Below are 20,992 nucleotides of genomic sequence, written 5' to 3' on the forward strand. Positions count from 1 at the left end.
GCTGCTCCTTGAATAAGCTCCACATTTCGATTGTGCCCATCCCCTGCAGTTTCCTTCCCCATCCTACGCATCCTAAATCTTGCCTAATCGCATCATAATTTCCTTTCCCCCAGCTATAATTCTTGCCCTGCGGTATATACCTGTCCCTGCCCATCGCTAAGGTAAACCTAACCGAATTGTGATCACTATCACCAAAGTGCTCACCAACTTCTAAATCTAACACCTGGCCGGGTTCATTACCCAGTACCAAATCCAATGTGGCATCGCCCCTGGTTGGCCTGTCTACATACTGTGTCAGAAAACCCTCCTGCACACACTGGACAAAAACTGACCCATCTAAAGTACTCGAACTATAGTATTTCCAGTCAATATTTGGAAAGTTAAAGTCCCCCATAACAACTACCCTGTTACTCTCGCTCCTGTCGAGAATCATCTTCGCTATCCTTTCCTCTACATCTCTGGAACTATTCGGAGGTCTATAGAAAACTCCCAACAGGGTGACCTCTCCTCTCCTGTTTCTAACCTCAGCCCATACTACCTCAGTAGACGAGTCCTCAAACGTCCTTTCTGCCGCCGTAATGATTTTAATGAAATGGTCTTTTAAAAAATAGCATTTCATTCTGCTGGGTGTGGAGGTGTCATGAAGACCCCACCTACCAAGAATGAGACAAATTAATTTCATCATTTGAACATTAATTTTAAACTGGTGCTGCAATGAAGAGATGACTTGTTTAAAGAGATCAGCAGTGGCTGGAAAAACATTTGCATTCTAAGAGACAGTTGCCTGGGAGAAGACAACGGGAACTGCTCACTGCTTCAATTAACAGAGGTCGGTCAGGGCAATGATGATCCATGTCTTGTCAGTGTAAGAGACATCACTACACCACCCCCCTCCCCCAGCCCCCACCGAGAGTTTTGGAATCCACAAACGCAGGAGTTTGTTAAAAAGCGAGTCACATGACTAACCTGCTGGCCCAGGTCTGGTTTTGAACTGCTCACAGGACAGCTTGGGTGAGAATGCAAATTACAACTGAACTTGGAACAAGAGCCTCTCTCCTGTCTGGCTCTCTCTCTTTCACTAATCTCCGGATCCATTGAAGTCACTTCAACCTCAAGAGGGAAAAGACTCTTACATCGAAACAGATTTTAAAGCGTGCACTGGGCCCCAACAAAACGGCAAGTCTTCCCGGCAACCAAAGAGTCCACATCGAGCTCAAAGGACCGTAAATAGAAACCCAGCTATTGCCTCAAACTTTTCCCCTTTATTCTTTCTACTTTTTCTGTCTCTATCTGCGCATGTGTTTATCGTGTATGCTTGCTAGTGTGGTCGTGTCACGTATTCGTAGTCATTAACCAAATTCGAGTTTAAGATTAATAAACTTCCACCTTTCTTGTATAAATCCAAGAAAACCTGTCTGATTGATTTATTTGCCTTATTATTGGAAAGCAGTGTACAAGGATTCACTGAGGGGGAGCTAAAAACAGTATTCTTAAATCCTGTTACGGTTAACCAGGCAAAGACTGAGTGGGAACACCAAGACCCCTTTCTCACCTGGTCAGAACACCACGATCTCTCCTCTCTCCCTGCAATCTCTCCTCTCTCTCTCGGAGATCTCTCCTATTTCTTCCCTTGAGAGCTCTCCTCTCTCTTTCTCCATGATCGCTCCTCTCTGCAATCTCTCCTCTCCCCGTCGTCTCTCCTAGTGATCTCTCTGCCTGCGGTCTCTCCTTTCTCTCCGTACCATGATATCTCCTATTTCTCCCCCATCATGACCTTTCCTTTCTGCTTCCCACACCCCTGTGGAGACTCCTGTGTTCACTACCCTCCCCCCCTCCCCCCCTACTGGCGAACTCTTCTGTTTCTCGCTATCGTTCCACATTAGCTGTAACTCAATGGGTAACATTCTTGTCTGAGTTACAGAATTCTGCATTCAAGTCCCACTCCATTGCTTAAACACAAAATTCGAGGATGACACTCCAGTGCAGTACTGAGGTTGTGCTGCACTGTTGGAAGTGCTGTCTCTCAGGTGAGATGTTAAACTGAGGCCCCATCTTTTTGCTTGGCTGAATGTAAAAGATCCCATGGCACTATTTTGAAGAGGATCAGGGGAGTTATCCCTGGTGTCCTGGCCGATATTTCTCCCACAAAAAACAGAGTATCTGGTCTTTATCACATTGCTGTTTGTGGGATCCTGCTGTGTGCAAATTTACTGCCATTTTCCAATATTACATCAGTTCTTCATTGGCTGAAAAGTGCTTTGGGACATCTGTTGATCATGAAAGGTGTTACATAAATGTAAGTTTTTTTTTGCACCCTCCCCCCCCCCCCGAAATCACCCCTCTCCAATCTCTCCTCTCTCACTTCCTGACATTAATTCAGGGTGTGAGAGTGCCATGCAGGGCCAGGGAGTGGGTGAAGTGCCCATTAGAGCACCGACATGCCCAGGGACATTATGACTTTGAGGCTTCGTTAGCATTTTCTCCAGACACTCTCGACAAGACTGACGAGGTTGGCAGGTGGACAGTGATTCTCAGACTCTTGCATGATCACAAGAGGTGTTTTTGCCAAGTATGTTAGGCATTAAAGCGTCTCCAAATTGACCAAGATGATAATGTCCTGTCCCACCTGACCTGCCCTGGCAGGACAAACCCAGCAGAGGTGGCGGCACACTGGTATACAGGCAGGAGGAAGTGGTGCTGGGAATCCTCAGCATTGAGTCCAGACCCCATGATGTTTCATGGCATCAGGTCAAACACAGGCAAGGAAACCTCCTGCTGATTACCACCTACCGACCTCCCTCAGCCGATGAGTCAGTACTCCTGCATGTTGAACAGCACTTGGAAGAAGCACTGAGGTAGCAAGGACGCAGACTGTACACTGGGTGGGGGATTTCAATGTCCATCATCAATAAAAGCTTGGAAGCACCATAGTACCAGAGAAACATTATGGCAAAGAAGGTGGCCTTTTAGCCCATCGTGTCTGTGCCGGCTGAAAAAACTAGCCGCCAATCTAATCCCACCTTCCAGCAGCTGGCCCGTAGGTGCATTTCCAGGTACCACGATTGACTGAACTGGCTGAGTCCTGCAGGGCACAGCTGGACTGGACTGGCAACAAGTGATGAGAGAATCCAGAATGTAGAGTTCAGGCAAAAGACCAGCCGTGATCATATTGAATGACAGTGCAGACTCATGGGGACATATGGTCTACGCCTGCTCCCATTTCTTACGTTCTTAACCTAAATGAGGGAATAGCCTGCTTAACCTTGTCCTCACCAATCTACCCATTGCAAATGCACCTGTGCATGACAGTATTATTGGAGGGGCTACTGCACTCGCTGTCGAGACAAATTCCTGTCTCCACATTGACATCCTCCATTGTGTTGTGTGGTTTTACAGCTGTGCTAAATGGGATAGATTCAGATTAAAACTCATCGTTCTAAATGGGTGACTTGTGCCTGCAGTTCACCAAGCTTATTAACATTGTCACTCACACTCAGCCCCTCTCACTCACACTCAGCCCCTCTCACTCACACTCAGCCCCTCTCACTCACACTCAACTCATCTCGTTCACTATTCCTCTCATTCACATGATCAACTTTGAGTTCCAGGGATTTTCAGTGTCTCCATGAGTACCCCATTCTCCTTATACAGTTACTGCTGTCAATTCCTTGTGATAAACATCATATGCAAAGACCAGTGAAGGGAAGCTAATGAGAAACTTCTCACACATCATCTGAGTTGCATGTACCTGGTGACACTTCCACATTTTTCATTTGCAAGGCCTCTTTTAGCTGAACTTTTATCCAGCCAGCCAAGTTGACCTGACTCCCACTGACAACATGCACCACACATGGGTGTCACAGTGGTGCAGTGGTTAGCACCACAGCCTCACAGCTCCAGCAACCTTGGTTCAATTCTGGGTACTGCCTGTATGGAGTTTACAAGTTCTCCCTGTGACCGCGTGGGTTTTCTCCGGGTGCTCTGGTTTCTTCCCACAGCCAAAGACTTGCAGGTTGATAGGTAAATTTGCCATTGTAAATTGCCCCTAGTGTAGATAGGTGGAAGGAAAATTGTGGGGATGTGGTAGGGAATATGGGATTAATGTAGGATTAGTATAAAATTGGTGGTTGATGGTTGGCACAGACTTGGTGGGCCGAAGGGCCTGTTTCAGTGCTGTATCTCTAAATAAAAATAAAATGCTCTTTGAAGTTCAATGAGAGATGCAAGCATCCATTTAAACTGTTAAGACAAGACATGAACTAATGAAATAAAAATCAGAGCAGACACATCACTGTAACTGATATCCTCCCATCAAGCTTACTGATCAGTATTAGTATTGAAATCATCAGCAGTTTGGGGTTCTGCTCATTCATTCTATTGGAACAAGGGCAGTGTGTTGGCCACCACCCACGAGGAGTGGGGAAATAGAAGGAAGAATGGGTGCTCACCGAGTTTACTCCTCCAGATTGCTCCGCTGAACATATTCCACCAAACGATGCCAAACCCGCAAGGCTTCTTGAAAAATAGCCACCTCTGTAAAAGAGAAAACATTGTGAAGAATATCCCAGAATCAAAGGTTGAGTGACAAACTCCCATGGAGGAGATAAACATAAACTTTTATAATCACCTCCGCTTTCTCTCCCTTGGTCCTGATTTAGTGCTCCAGAACTAGCTGCCAAGCTGTTCCAGTACAGTTACAACACTGGCATCTACCCAACAATGTGGAAAATTGCCCAGGTACGCCCCATCCACAAAATGCAAGACAAATCCAATCTGACAAATTACTGCCCCATCAGTCTCTTCTCAATTATCAGTAAAGTGATGGATGGTGCTGGTGACAGTACTGTTGAAAGCCACTTAAACAGCTATAACCAGCTCAGTGACACTCAGTTTGAGTTCCGCCAGGGCCACTCAGCTCCTGACCTCATTACAGCCTTAGTTCAAACATGGACAAAAGAGCTGAACTCAAGAGGTGAAGTGAGAATGACTGCCCTTGACATCGAGGCAGCATTTGACCGAATATGGCATCAAGGATCCCTCACAAAACTGGAATCAATGGGAATCAGGGGGAAAACCCTCCACTGGTTTGAGTCCTGCCTAGCACAAAGGAAGATGGTTGTGGTTATCGAGGTCAATCATCTGAGCTCCAGGACATCACTGCAGGAGTTCCTCAGGGTAGTGTCCTCGGCCTAACCATCTTCAGCTGCTTCATCAATGACCTTCAATCATAAGGCCAGAAGTGGGGATGTTCACTGATGATTTCAGTTCCATTCATAACTCTTGATGCACTCTGTGCCCACCTACAGCATAACATGGATAACATTCAGGCTTGTTCTGGTAAGGGGTAAGTAATATTCAAGCAAAGCTATGGCCATCTCCAACAAGAGAGAATCTAACCACCCCCCCCTTTCATTTAATGGCATTACCATCACTAAATCCGCCCCCCCACCATCAGCATTCTGGGGGAGTTAGCATCGACCAGAAACTTAACTGGACCAGCAATATAAATACTGTGACTACAAGAGCGTTTCAGAATGTGGGAATCCTGTGCCGAGTAACTCACCTCCTGACTCCCCAAAGCCTGTCCACCATCTACAAGGCACAAGTCAGGAGTGTGATGGAATACTCTCCACTTGCCTGGATGGGTGCAGCTCCAACAACACTCAGGAAGCTCAACACCATCCAGGACAAAGCAGCCTGCTTGATTGGCCCCTCATCCACCACTGGTGCACAGGGTCAGCTGTGTGTACCATCTACAAGATGCACTCATCAACTTGCCAAGATTTCTTCAACAGCACCTTCCAAACCCACAACCTCTACCAACTAGAATGACAAGGGCAGCAGTCGCATAGGAACACCGCCAGCTGCAAGTTCCCCTCCAAGTCACACACCATACTGACTTGCAACTATATCACTGTTAATCAGTCAAAATCGTGAAATGCTCATCTTAACAACACTGTTAAAGTATTGATGCTGAATGGACTGCACCTTCTGAAGGGCAATTAGGGATGGGCAATAACTGCTGGCCTTGTCAGTGACGCCCACATCCCATGAACCAATATTTTAAAAAGCCTGCCCATGTGACCGACCTTTGAGATAGCCTGAAGTTGGCATCAACTGGGCTATGGGGCTGCGTTCGTGTTCCAGAGATTGAGTGATGGGAAAAACTTGACCTGACTAAAGTATCAAGGAAAGAACCTGGAATTGAAAGCTAGTCTCAGTAATGGTGCCATGAAACCATTGTCGATTGTTGTAAAAACCCATCTGGTTCACTAATGTCCTTTAGGGAAGGAAATCTACTGTCCTTACCTGGTCTGGCCTACATGTAACTAAAGATCCACAGCAATGTGGTTGATTCTTGACTGCCCACAAATGCTGGCATTGCCAGTGATGCCCACATCCCACCAAAGAATTTATAAAAATGCTGGATTCCACTTGCCATCCCACCTGAAATCAGGTATGAATGCAGGCTTTCACACTCCCCTCCAGCACATTACATTCCCCACCCAATGTTTTGGGCCAGGTTTCACCATAGATCACACTGTGCCAATAACATTGTGCCCATGCTGAAACTGCGGACACCTTTACCAAATATTTGGCAAGCGGCTTCAAGTCCACTTCTTCCCATCACGTGGAACAAGTCCGAGGTACAATCACGAGGACACAATAGCATTCAAGTTTCCCTCATAATACCTCCTGATCCTTTGAAGACTGTGGAATCAGAGATGCAGTTAATTACATAAGCGGTATGATGTGCTTCACTGGGGAGTGATCTCCTGAGTGTTATATCCATAATATATTTGTTATACCCATAATATATTTGCGAACTCCACAATGAACTCTTAATCCCATATGTGAAGATCAAATATGTTACAATCTCAAAATGTGTCTCGAAAATGAATTAGTATAGGGGTGAGAGTAGACAAAGACCAAAAGGTCTTACAATTAGTGGACGAAGACAATAAGTCTCAAAACTTTTTGACAAGGAATCGTGTAATTATAGCATTGTTAATGATCTGTAATGAATACAAATACTTGCAGGCCACTTAGAATGTATAGAAACATTAGATTTCCCTTTGTTTTCCTTCAATTACCATCAAAATGGTGGACTAAAACATTTGCATAAAATCACCAAATTGATCTCAGTATTCCAATATTCCAACATTTAATACAGTTAGTGTGTGATGGAATTCTGAAGGATGAGGTTAATTCTAACACCAGAACTGTCCATTTAAATTCTAACACCAGATCTGTCCATTTAAATTCTAACACCAGATCTGTCCATTCAAATTCTAACACCTGATCTGTCCATTTAAATTCTAACACCAGATCTGTCCATTCAAATTCTAACACCTGATCTGTCCATTTAAATTCTAACACCAGATCTGTCCATTCAAATTCTAACACCAGATCTGTCCATTCAAATTCTAACACCAGATCTGTCCATTTAAATTCCAACACCTGATCTGTCCATTCAAATTCTAACACCAGATCTGTCCATTCAAATTCTAACACCAGATCTGTCCATTTAAATTCCAACACCAGATCTGTCCATTCAAATTCTAACACCAGATCTGTCCATTTAAATTCCAACACCTGATCTGTCCATTTAAATTCTAACACCTGATCTGTCCATTCAAATTCTAACACCTGATCTGTCCATTTAAATTCTAACACCAGATCTGTCCATTCAAATTCTAACACCAGATCTGTCCATTCAAATTCTAACACCTGATCTGTCCATTCAAATTCTAACACCAGATCTGTCCATTCAAATTCTAACACCTGATCTGTCCATTCAAATTCTAACACCAGATCTGTCCATTCAAATTCTAACACCAGATCTGTCCATTCAAATTCTAACACCTGATCTGTCCATTCAAATTCTAACACCTGATCTGTCCATTTAAATTCTAACACCAGATCTGTCCATTCAAATTCTAACACCAGATCTGTCCATTCAAATTCTAACACCTGATCTGTCCATTCAAATTCTAACACCAGATCTGTCCATTCAAATTCTAACACCTGATCTGTCCATTCAAATTCTAACACCAGATCTGTCCATTCAAATTCTAACACCAGATCTGTCCATTCAAATTCTAACACCTGATCTGTCCATTCAAATTCTAACACCAGATCTGTCCATTCAAATTCCAACACCTGATCTGTCCATTCAAATTCTAACACCAGATCTGTCCATTTAAATTCTAACACCTGATCTGTCCATTCAAATTCTAACACCTGATCTGTCCATTTAAATTCCAACACCTGATCTGTCCATTTAAATTCTAACACCAGATCTGTCCATTCAAATTCTAACACCTGATCTGTCCATTTAAATTCTAACACCAGATCTGTCCATTCAAATTCTAACACCAGATCTGTCCATTCAAATTCTAACACCTGATCTGTCCATTCAAATTCTAACACCAGATCTGTCCATTCAAATTCTAACACCTGATCTGTCCATTCAAATTCTAACACCAGATCTGTCCATTCAAATTCTAACACCAGATCTGTCCATTCAAATTCTAACACCTGATCTGTCCATTCAAATTCTAACACCAGATCTGTCCATTCAAATTCTAACACCTGATCTGTCCATTCAAATTCTAACACCAGATCTGTCCATTCAAATTCTAACACCAGATCTGTCCATTCAAATTCTAACACCTGATCTGTCCATTCAAATTCTAACACCAGATCTGTCCATTCAAATTCTAACACCTGATCTGTCCATTCAAATTCTAACACCAGATCTGTCCATTCAAATTCTAACACCTGATCTGTCCATTCAAATTCTAACACCAGATCTGTCCATTCAAATTCTAACACCAGATCTGTCCATTCAAATTCTAACACCTGATCTGTCCATTCAAATTCTAACACCAGATCTGTCCATTCAAATTCTAACACCTGATCTGTCCATTCAAATTCTAACACCAGATCTGTCCATTCAAATTCTAACACCAGATCTGTCCATTCAAATTCTAACACCTGATCTGTCCATTCAAATTCTAACACCAGATCTGTCCATTCAAATTCTAACACCTGATCTGTCCATTCAAATTCTAACACCAGATCTGTCCATTCAAATTCTAACACCAGATCTGTCCATTCAAATTCTAACACCAGATCTGTCCATTCAAATTCTAACACCTGATCTGTCCATTCAAATTCTAACACCAGATCTGTCCATTCAAATTCTAACACCTGATCTGTCCATTCAAATTCTAACACCAGATCTGTCCATTCAAATTCTAACACCTGATCTGTCCATTCAAATTCTAACACCAGATCTGTCCATTCAAATTCTAACACCTGATCTGTCCATTCAAATTCTAACACCAGATCTGTCCATTCAAATTCTAACACCTGATCTGTCCATTCAAATTCTAACACCAGATCTGTCCATTCAAATTCTAACACCTGATCTGTCCATTTAAATTCCAACACCAGATCTGTCCATTCAAATTCTAACACCTGATCTGTCCATTCAAATTCTAACACCAGATCTGTCCATTCAAATTCTAACACCTGATCTGTCCATTCAAATTCTAACACCAGATCTGTCCATTCAAATTCTAACACCTGATCTGTCCATTCAAATTCTAACACCAGATCTGTCCATTCAAATTCTAACACCTGATCTGTCCATTCAAATTCTAACACCTGATCTGTCCATTTAAATTCTAACACCAGATCTGTCCCTTCATATTCTAACACCAGAACTGTCCATTCAAATTCTAACACCAGATCTGTCCATTTAAATTCTAACACCAGATCTGTCCCTTCATATTCTAACACCAGAACTGTCCATTCAAATTCTAACACCAGATCTGTCCCTTCATATTCTAACACCAGATCTGTCCATTTAAATTCTAACACCAGATCTGTCCCTTCATATTCTAACACCAGATCTGTCCATTCAAATTCTAACACCAGATCTGTCCATTTAAATTCTAACACCAGATCTGTCCATTTAAATTCTAACACCAGATCTGTCCCTTCATATTCTAACACCAGAACTGTCCATTCAAATTCTAACACCAGATCTGTCCATTTAAATTCTAACACCAGATCTGTCCCTTCATATTCTAACACCAGAACTGTCCATTCAAATTCTAACACCTGATCTGTCCATTTAAATTCTAACACCAGATCTGTCCCTTCATATTCTAACACCAGAACTGTCCATTCAAATTCTAACACCAGATCTGTCCATTTAAATTCTAACACCAGATCTGTCCCTTCATATTCTAACACCAGAACTGTCCATTCAAATTCTAACACCAGATCTGTCCCTTCATATTCTAACACCAGATCTGTCCATTTAAATTCTAACACCAGATCTGTCCCTTCATATTCTAACACCAGATCTGTCCATTCAAATTCTAACACCAGATCTGTCCATTTAAATTCTAACACCAGATCTGTCCATTTAAATTCTAACACCAGATCTGTCCATTTAAATTCTAACACCAGATCTGTCCCTTCATATTCTAACACCAGATCTGTCCATTCAAATTCTAACACCAGATCTGTCCATTTAAATTCTAACACCAGATCTGTCCATTTAAATTCTAACACCAGATCTGTCCCTTCATATTCTAACACCAGATCTGTCCATTTAAATTCTAACACCAGATCTGTCCATTCAAATTCTAACACCAGATCTGTCCATTTAAATTCTAACACCAGATCTGTCCCTTCAAATTCTAACACCAGATCTGTCCCTTCATATTCTAACACCAGATCTGTCCATTCAAATTCTAACACCAGATCTGTCCATTCAAATTCTAACACCAGATCTGTCCATTTAAATTCTAACACCAGATCTGTCCATTTAAATTCTAACACCAGATCTGTCCATTCAAATTCTAACACCAGATCTGTCCATTCAAATTCTAACACCAGATCTGTCCATTTAAATTCTAACACCAGATCTGTCCATTTAAATTCTAACACCAGATCTGTCCATTCAAATTCTAACACCAGATCTGTCCATTTAAATTCTAACACCAGATCTGTCCCTTCATATTCTAACACCAGATCTGTCCATTTAAATTCTAACACCAGATCTGTCCATTTAAATTCTAACACCAGATCTGTCCCTTCATATTCTAACACCAGATCTGTCCATTTAAATTCTAACACCAGATCTGTCCATTCAAATTCTAACACCAGATCTGTCCATTTAAATTCTAACACCAGATCTGTCCCTTCATATTCTAACACCAGATCTGTCCATTTAAATTCTAACACCAGATCTGTCCATTTAAATTCTAACACCAGATCTGTCCATTTAAATTCTAACACCAGATCTGTCCCTTCATATTCTAACACCAGATCTGTCCATTCAAATTCTAACACCAGATCTGTCCATTTAAATTCTAACACCAGATCTGTCCATTCAAATTCTAACACCAGATCTGTCCATTTAAATTCTAACACCAGATCTGTCCCTTCAAATTCTAACACCAGATCTGTCCATTTAAATTCTAACACCAGATCTGTCCCTTCATATTCTAACACCAGATCTGTCCATTCAAATTCTAACACCAGATCTGTCCATTCAAATTCTAACACCAGATCTGTCCATTTAAATTCTAACACCAGATCTGTCCATTTAAATTCTAACACCAGATCTGTCCCTTCATATTCTAACACCAGATCTGTCCATTCAAATTCTAACACCAGATCTGTCCATTCAAATTCTAACACCAGATCTGTCCATTTAAATTCTAACACCAGATCTGTCCATTTAAATTCTAACACCAGATCTGTCCATTTAAATTCTAACACCAGAACTGTCCATTCAAATTCTAACACCAGATCTGTCCCTTCAAATTCTAACACCAGATCTGTCCATTTAAATTCTAACACCAGATCTGTCCCTTCATATTCTAACACCAGATCTGTCCATTCAAATTCTAACACCAGATCTGTCCATTCAAATTCTAACACCAGATCTGTCCATTTAAATTCTAACACCAGATCTGTCCATTTAAATTCTAACACCAGATCTGTCCATTTAAATTCTAACACCAGATCTGTCCCTTCATATTCTAACACCAGATCTGTCCATTCAAATTCTAACACCAGATCTGTCCATTTAAATTCTAACACCAGATCTGTCCATTCAAATTCTAACACCAGATCTGTCCCTTCAAATTCTAACACCAGATCTGTCCATTTAAATTCTAACACCAGATCTGTCCATTCAAATTCTAACACCAGATCTGTCCCTTCAAATTCTAACACCAGAACTGTCCCTTCAAATTCTAACACCAGATCTGTCCATTTAAATTCTAACACCAGATCTGTCCCTTCAAATTCTAACACCAGATCTGTCCCTTCAAATTCTAACACCAGAACTGTCCCTTCAAATTCTAACACCAGATCTGTCCCTTCAAATTCTAACACCAGATCTGTCCCTTCAAATTCTAACACCAGATCTGTCCCTTCAAATTCCAACACCAGATCTGTCCATTTAAATTCTAACACCAGATCTGTCCCTTCAAATTCTAACACCAGATCTGTCCATTTAAATTCTAACACCAGATCTGTCCCTTCAAATTCTAACACCAGATCTGTCCCTTCAAATTCTAACACCAGAACTGTCCCTTCAAATTCTAACACCAGATCTGTCCCTTCAAATTCTAACACCAGATCTGTCCCTTCAAATTCTAACACCAGATCTGTCCATTTAAATTCTAACACCAGATCTGTCCCTTCAAATTCTAACACCAGATCTGTCCATTTAAATTCTAACACCAGATCTGTCCCTTCAAATTCTAACACCAGATCTGTCCATTCAAATTCTAACACCAGATCTGTCCATTTAAATTCTAACACCAGATCTGTCCCTTCAAATTCTAACACCAGATCTGTCCATTTAAATTCTAACACCAGATCTGTCCCTTCAAATTCTAACACCAGATCTGTCCCTTCAAATTCTAACACCAGAACTGTCCCTTCAAATTCTAACACCAGATCTGTCCCTTCAAATTCTAACACCAGATCTGTCCCTTCAAATTCTAACACCAGATCTGTCCATTTAAATTCTAACACCAGATCTGTCCCTTCAAATTCTAACACCAGATCTGTCCATTTAAATTCTAACACCAGATCTGTCCCTTCAAATTCTAACACCAGATCTGTCCCTTCAAATTCTAACACCAGAACTGTCCCTTCAAATTCTAACACCAGATCTGTCCCTTCAAATTCTAACACCAGATCTGTCCCTTCAAATTCTAACACCAGAACTGTCCATTCAAATTCTAACACCAGATCTGTCCATTCAAATTCTAACACCAGATCTGTCCATTCAAATTCTAACACCAGATCTGTCCATTTAAATTCTAACACCAGAACTGTCCATTCAAATTCTAACACCAGATCTGTCCATTTAAATTCCAACACCAGAACTGTCCATTCAAATTCTAACACCAGATCTGTCCATTCAAATTCTAACACCAGATCTGTCCATTTAAATTCTAACACCAGATCTGTCCATTCAAATTCTAACACCAGATCTGTCCCTTCAAATTCTAACACCAGATCTGTCCATTCAAATTCTAACACCAGATCTGTCCATTTAAATTCTAACACCAGAACTGTCCATTCAAATTCTAACACCAGATCTGTCCATTCAAATTCTAACACCAGATCTGTCCATTCAAATTCTAACACCAGATCTGTCCATTTAAATTCTAACACCAGAACTGTCCATTCAAATTCTAACACCAGATCTGTCCATTCAAATTCTAACACCAGAACTGTCCATTCAAATTCTAACACCAGATCTGTCCATTCAAATTCTAACACCAGATCTGTCCATTTAAATTCTAACACCAGATCTGTCCATTCAAATTCTAACACCAGATCTGTCCATTCAAATTCTAACACCAGATCTGTCCATTTAAATTCCAACACCAGAACTGTCCATTCAAATTCTAACACCAGATCTGTCCCTTCAAATTCTAACACCAGATCTGTCCATTTAAATTCCAACACCAGAACTGTCCATTCAAATTCTAACACCAGATCTGTCCCTTCAAATTCTAACACCAGAACTGTCCATTTAAATTCTAACACCAGATCTGTCCATTTAAATTCTAACACCAGAACTGTCCATTTAAATTCTAACACCAGATCTGTCCATTCAAATTCTAACACCAGAACTGTCCATTTAAATTCTAACACCAGAACTGTCCATTTAAATTCCAACACCAGATCTGTCCATTTAAATTCCAACACCAGAACTGTCCATTTAAATTCTAACACCAGATCTGTCCATTTAAATTCCAACACCAGAACTGTCCATTCAAATTCTAACACCAGATCTGTCCCTTCAAATTCTAACACCAGATCTGTCCATTTAAATTCCAACACCAGAACTGTCCATTCAAATTCTAACACCAGATCTGTCCCTTCAAATTCTAACACCAGAACTGTCCATTTAAATTCTAACACCAGATCTGTCCATTTAAATTCTAACACCAGAACTGTCCATTTAAATTCTAACACCAGATCTGTCCATTCAAATTCTAACACCAGAACTGTCCATTTAAATTCTAACACCAGAACTGTCCATTTAAATTCCAACACCAGATCTGTCCATTTAAATTCTAACACCAGATCTGTCCATTCAAATTCTAACACCAGAACTGTCCATTCAAATTCTAACACCAGATCTGTCCATTTAAATTCTAACACCAGAACTGTCCATTTAAATTCTAACACCAGAACTGTCCATTCAAATTCTAACACCAGATCTGTCCATTTAAATTCTAACACCAGAACTGTCCATTCAAATTCTAACAACAGATCTGTCCATTTAAATTCTAACACCAGAACTGTCCATTCAAATTCTAACACCAGATCTGTCCATTTAAATTCTAACACCAGATCTGTCCATTCAAATTCTAACACCAGATCTGTCCATTCAAATTCGAACACCAGATCTGTCCATTCAAATTCTAACACCAGATCTGTCCATTCAAATTCTAACACCAGATCTGTCCATTTAAATTCCAACACCAGATCTGTCCATTTAAATTCTAACACCAGATCTGTCCATTCAAATTCTAACACCAGATCTGTCCATTTAAATTCCAACACCAGATCTGTCCATTTAAATTCTAACACCAGATCTGTCCATTCAAATTCTAACACCAGATCTGTCCATTCAAATTCTAACACCAGATCTGTCCATTCAAATTCTAACACCAGATCTGTCCATTTAAATTCTAACACCAGAACTGTCCATTCAAATTCTAACAACAGATCTGTCCATTTAAATTCTAACACCAGAACTGTCCATTCAAATTCTAACACCAGATCTGTCCATTTAAATTCTAACACCAGATCTGTCCATTCAAATTCTAACACCAGATCTGTCCATTCAAATTCGAACACCAGATCTGTCCATTCAAATTCTAACACCAGATCTGTCCATTCAAATTCTAACACCAGATCTGTCCATTTAAATTCCAACACCAGATCTGTCCATTTAAATTCTAACACCAGATCTGTCCATTCAAATTCTAACACCAGATCTGTCCATTTAAATTCCAACACCAGATCTGTCCATTTAAATTCTAACACCAGATCTGTCCATTCAAATTCTAACACCAGATCTGTCCATTTAAATTCCAACACCAGATCTGTCCATTCAAATTCTAACACCAGATCTGTCCATTTAAATTCTAACACCAGATCTGTCCATTTAAATTCTAACACCAGATCTGTCCATTCAAATTCTAACACCAGATCTGTCCATTCAAATTCTAACACCAGATCTGTCCATTTAAATTCTAACACCAGATCTGTCCATTCAAATTCTAACACCAGATCTGTCCATTTAAATTCTAACACCAGATCTGTCCATTTAAATTCTAACACCAGATCTGTCCATTTAAATTCTAACACCAGATCTGTCCATTTAAATTCTAACACCAGATCTGTCCATTTAAATTCTAACACCAGATCTGTCCCTTCATATTCTAACAGCAGAACGGTCCATTCAAATTCTAACACCAGATCTGTCCCTTCATATTCTAACACCAGATCTGTCCATTTAAATTCTAACACCAGATCTGTCCATTTAAATTCTAACACCAGATCTGTCCCTTCATATTCTAACACCAGATCTGTCCATTCAAATTCTAACACCAGAACTGTCCATTCAAATTCTAACACCAGATCTGTCCATTTAAATTCTAACACCAGAACTGTCCATTCAAATTCTAACAACAGATCTGTCCATTTAAATTCTAACACCAGAACTGTCCATTCAAATTCTAACACCAGATCTGTCCATTTAAATTCTAACACCAGATCTGTCCATTCAAATTCTAACACCAGATCTGTCCATTCAAATTCGAACACCAGATCTGTCCATTCAAATTCTAACACCAGATCTGTCCATTCAAATTCTAACACCAGATCTGTCCATTTAAATTCCAACACCAGATCTGTCCATTTAAATTCTAACACCAGATCTGTCCATTCAAATTCTAACACCAGATCTGTCCATTTAAATTCCAACACCAGATCTGTCCATTTAAATTCTAACACCAGATCTGTCCATTCAAATTCTAACACCAGATCTGTCCATTTAAATTCCAACACCAGATCTGTCCATTCAAATTCTAACACCAGATCTGTCCATTTAAATTCTAACACCAGATCTGTCCATTTAAATTCTAACACCAGATCTGTCCATTCAAATTCTAACACCAGATCTGTCCATTCAAATTCTAACACCAGATCTGTCCATTTAAATTCTAACACCAGATCTGTCCATTCAAATTCTAACACCAGATCTGTCCATTTAAATTCTAACACCAGATCTGTCCATTTAAATTCTAACACCAGATCTGTCCATTTAAATTCTAACACCAGATCTGTCCATTTAAATTCTAACACCAGATCTGTCCCTTCATATTCTAACAGCAGAACTGTCCATTCAAATTCTAACACCAGATCTGTCCCTTCATATTCTAACACCAGATCTGTCCATTTAAATTCTAACACCAGATCTGTCCATTTAAATTCTAACACCAGATCTGTCCCTTCATATTCTAACACCAGATCTGTCCATTCAAATTCTAACACCAGATCTGTCCATTTAAATTCTAACACCAGATCTGTCCATTTAAATTCTAACACCAGATCTGTCCATTTAAATTCTAACACCAGATCTGTCCCTTCATATTCTAACACCAGATCTGTCCATTCAAATTCTAACACCAGATCTGTCCATTTAAATTCTAACACCAGATCTGTCCATTCAAATTCTAACACCAGATCTGTCCATTTAAATTCTAACACCAGATCTGTCCCTTCAAATTCTAACACCAGATCTGTCCATTTAAATTCTAACACCAGATCTGTCCCTTCATATTCTAACACCAGATCTGTCCATTCAAATTCTAACACCAGATCTGTCCATTCAAATTCTAACACCAGATCTGTCCTTTTAAATTCTAACACCAGATCTGTCCATTTAAATTCTAACACCAGATCTGTCCATTCAAATTCTAACACCAGATCTGTCCATTTAAATTCTAACACCAGATCTGTCCCTTCATATTCTAACACCAGATCTGTCCATTTAAATTCTAACACCAGATCTGTCCATTTAAATTCTAACACCAGATCTGTCCCTTCATATTCTAACACCAGATCTGTCCATTCAAATTCTAACACCAGATCTGTCCATTTAAATTCTAACACCAGATCTGTCCATTTAAATTCTAACACCAGATCTGTCCATTTAAATTCTAACACCAGATCTGTCCCTTCATATTCTAACACCAGATCTGTCCATTCAAATTCTAACACCAGATCTGTCCATTTAAATTCTAACACCAGATCTGTCCATTCAAATTCTAACACCAGATCTGTCCATTTAAATTCTAACACCAGATCTGTCCCTTCAAATTCTAACACCAGATCTGTCCATTTAAATTCTAACACCAGATCTGTCCCTTCATATTCTAACACCAGATCTGTCCATTCAAATTCTAACACCAGATCTGTCCATTCAAATTCTAACACCAGATCTGTCCATTTAAATTCTAACACCAGATCTGTCCATTTAAATTCTAACACCAGATCTGTCCATTTAAATTCTAACACCAGATCTGTCCCTTCATATTCTAACACCAGATCTGTCCATTCAAATTCTAACACCAGATCTGTCCATTCAAATTCTAACACCAGATCTGTCCATTTAAATTCTAACACCAGATCTGTCCATTTAAATTCTAACACCAGATCTGTCCATTTAAATTCTAACACCAGAACTGTCCATTCAAATTCTAACACCAGATCTGTCCCTTCAAATTCTAACACCAGATCTGTCCATTTAAATTCTAACACCAGATCTGTCCCTTCATATTCTAACACCAGATCTGTCCATTCAAATTCTAACACCAGATCTGTCCATTTAAATTCTAACACCAGATCTGTCCCTTCATATTCTAACACCAGATCTGTCCATTCAAATTCTAACACCAGATCTGTCCATTCAAATTCTAACACCAGATCTGTCCATTTAAATTCTAACACCAGATCTGTCCATTTAAATTCTAACACCAGATCTGTCCATTTAAATTCTAACACCAGATCTGTCCCTTCATATTCTAACACCAGATCTGTCCATTCAAATTCTAACACCAGATCTGTCCATTTAAATTCTAACACCAGATCTGTCCATTCAAATTCTAACACCAGATCTGTCCCTTCAAATTCTAACACCAGATCTGTCCATTTAAATTCTAACACCAGATCTGTCCATTCAAATTCTAACACCAGATCTGTCCCTTCAAATTCTAACACCAGAACTGTCCCTTCAAATTCTAACACCAGATCTGTCCCTTCAAATTCTAACACCAGATCTGTCCCTTCAAATTCTAACACCAGATCTGTCCATTTAAATTCTAACACCAGATCTGTCCCTTCAAATTCTAACACCAGATCTGTCCATTTAAATTCTAACACCAGATCTGTCCCTTCAAATTCTAACACCAGATCTGTCCATTCAAATTCTAACACCAGATCTGTCCATTTAAATTCTAACACCAGATCTGTCCCTTCAAATTCTAACACCAGATCTGTCCATTTAAATTCTAACACCAGATCTGTCCCTTCAAATTCTAACACCAGATCTGTCCCTTCAAATTCTAACACCAGAACTGTCCCTTCAAATTCTAACACCAGATCTGTCCCTTCAAATTCTAACACCAGATCTGTCCCTTCAAATTCTAACACCAGATCTGTCCATTTAAATTCTAACACCAGATCTGTCCCTTCAAATTCTAACACCAGATCTGTCCATTTAAATTCTAACACCAGATCTGTCCCTTCAAATTCTAACACCAGATCTGTCCATTCAAATTCTAACACCAGATCTGTCCATTTAAATTCTAACACCAGATCTGTCCCTTCAAATTCTAACACCAGATCTGTCCCTTCAAATTCTAACACCAGAACTGTCCGTTCAAATTCTAACACCAGATCTGTCCCTTCAAATTCTAACACCAGATCTGTCCCTTCAAATTCTAACACCAGAACTGTCCATTCAAATTCTAGCAACATCCCAGTAAATCTCCTCTGCACCCTTTCCAGGGTGGAGGGAAGGTCTTACGAGGAAAGGCTGAGGGACTTGAGGTTGTTTTCGTTGGAGAGAAGGAGGAGGAGAGGTGACTTAATAGAGACATATAAGGTAATCAGAGGGTTAGATAGGGTGGATAGTGAGAATCTTTTTCCTCGGATGGTGATGGCAAACACGAGGGGACATAGCTTCAAGTTGAGGGGTGATAGATATAGGACAGATGTGAGAGGTAGTTTCTTTACTCAGAGAGTAGTAAGGGCGTGGAACGCCCTGCCTGCAGCAGTAGTAGATTCGCCAACTTTAAGGGCATTTAAGTGGACATTGGATAGACACATGGATGAAAATGGAATAGTGTAGGTCAGATGGTTTCACAGGTCGGCGCAACATCGAGGGCCGAAGGGCCTGTACTGCGCTGTCATGTTCTAATGTTCTAATTCTAATAGTGGAAGTTTGGTGACTGAGGAGGTTCAGTGAGGAGGGAGCAAGGAGCTCCTTTCAGTTCCTACCTGTCCTCAGAGTGAGGGTAGCTGAGAGTTTCCAAAGAGCACAGCTGACTGGTGAGTAAGTTCTGGTGGGTATTTTTCAAAGTGGATTGAATTGTAAGTAATTGTTTTTTTTAATTATAATCTTCTATTGTTTTAAATTTAAAGGGTTTAGTCATGGTAGGAGAGCTTAAAGCTGTGGTTTGCTCCTCTTGCTGCATGTGGGAATCCGGGAACATTTCCAATCCCCGGGACCAGCATGTGTGCAGGAAGTGTGTCCAGCTGCAGCTCCTGGAAGCTCGGGTTTTCGAGCTGGAACGGCGGCTGGAAACACTGTGGAGCATCTGCGAGTCTGAGAGCATCGTGGATAGCACATATAGAGAGGTGGTCACATCGCAGCTGAAGGGACTTGAAGAAGGAAGGGAATGGGTGACCACCAGGCAGTCCAAGAGAATCAGGCAGGTAGTTCAGGAGTCCCCTGGGGTCCCGCTTGCAAATCGGTATTCCATTTTGGAGGCTGATGAGGCTGGTTCCTTCAGGGAGTGCGGACAGAGCCAAGCTTCTGGCACCGCAAACAGCCTGTCTGCACAGGAAGGGGGAGAGAGAGGAAGAGCAATAGTAATAGGGGATTCTATAGTCAGGGGAACAGATAGGCACTACTGTGACCATCAACGTGACTCCAGGATGGTGTGTTGCCTCCCTGGTGCCAGGGTCCGGGATGTCACTGAACAGCTGCAGGGCATCCTGAATGGGGAGGGTGATAAGGCAGTGGTCATGGTACATGTTGGTACCAATGACATAGGTAGAAAGAGGGATGAGGTCTTACATCAAGAATTCAGGGAGTTAGGCAGTAGACTAAAAAGCAGGACCTCTCTGGTTG

At 40.5% G+C, this 20,992-nt stretch overlaps 1 protein-coding gene across 1 annotated transcript in view; it reads right to left on the reverse strand.

Annotated features, from left to right (window-relative positions):
* LOC137377639 (disintegrin and metalloproteinase domain-containing protein 12-like) overlaps window positions 1-20,992 on the reverse strand; it is a 561,477-nt gene that overhangs the window by 291,074 nt on the left and 249,411 nt on the right. Inside the window, exon 10 of the mRNA XM_068047508.1 lies at window positions 4,449-4,533. Coding sequence (XP_067903609.1) covers window positions 4,449-4,533 — 85 coding nt within the window. The remainder of the gene's footprint in view (window positions 1-4,448; window positions 4,534-20,992) is intronic.

This window comes from Heterodontus francisci, chromosome 1 (assembly GCF_036365525.1).
Source record: "Heterodontus francisci isolate sHetFra1 chromosome 1, sHetFra1.hap1, whole genome shotgun sequence".
Taxonomy (NCBI): domain Eukaryota; kingdom Metazoa; phylum Chordata; class Chondrichthyes; order Heterodontiformes; family Heterodontidae; genus Heterodontus; species Heterodontus francisci.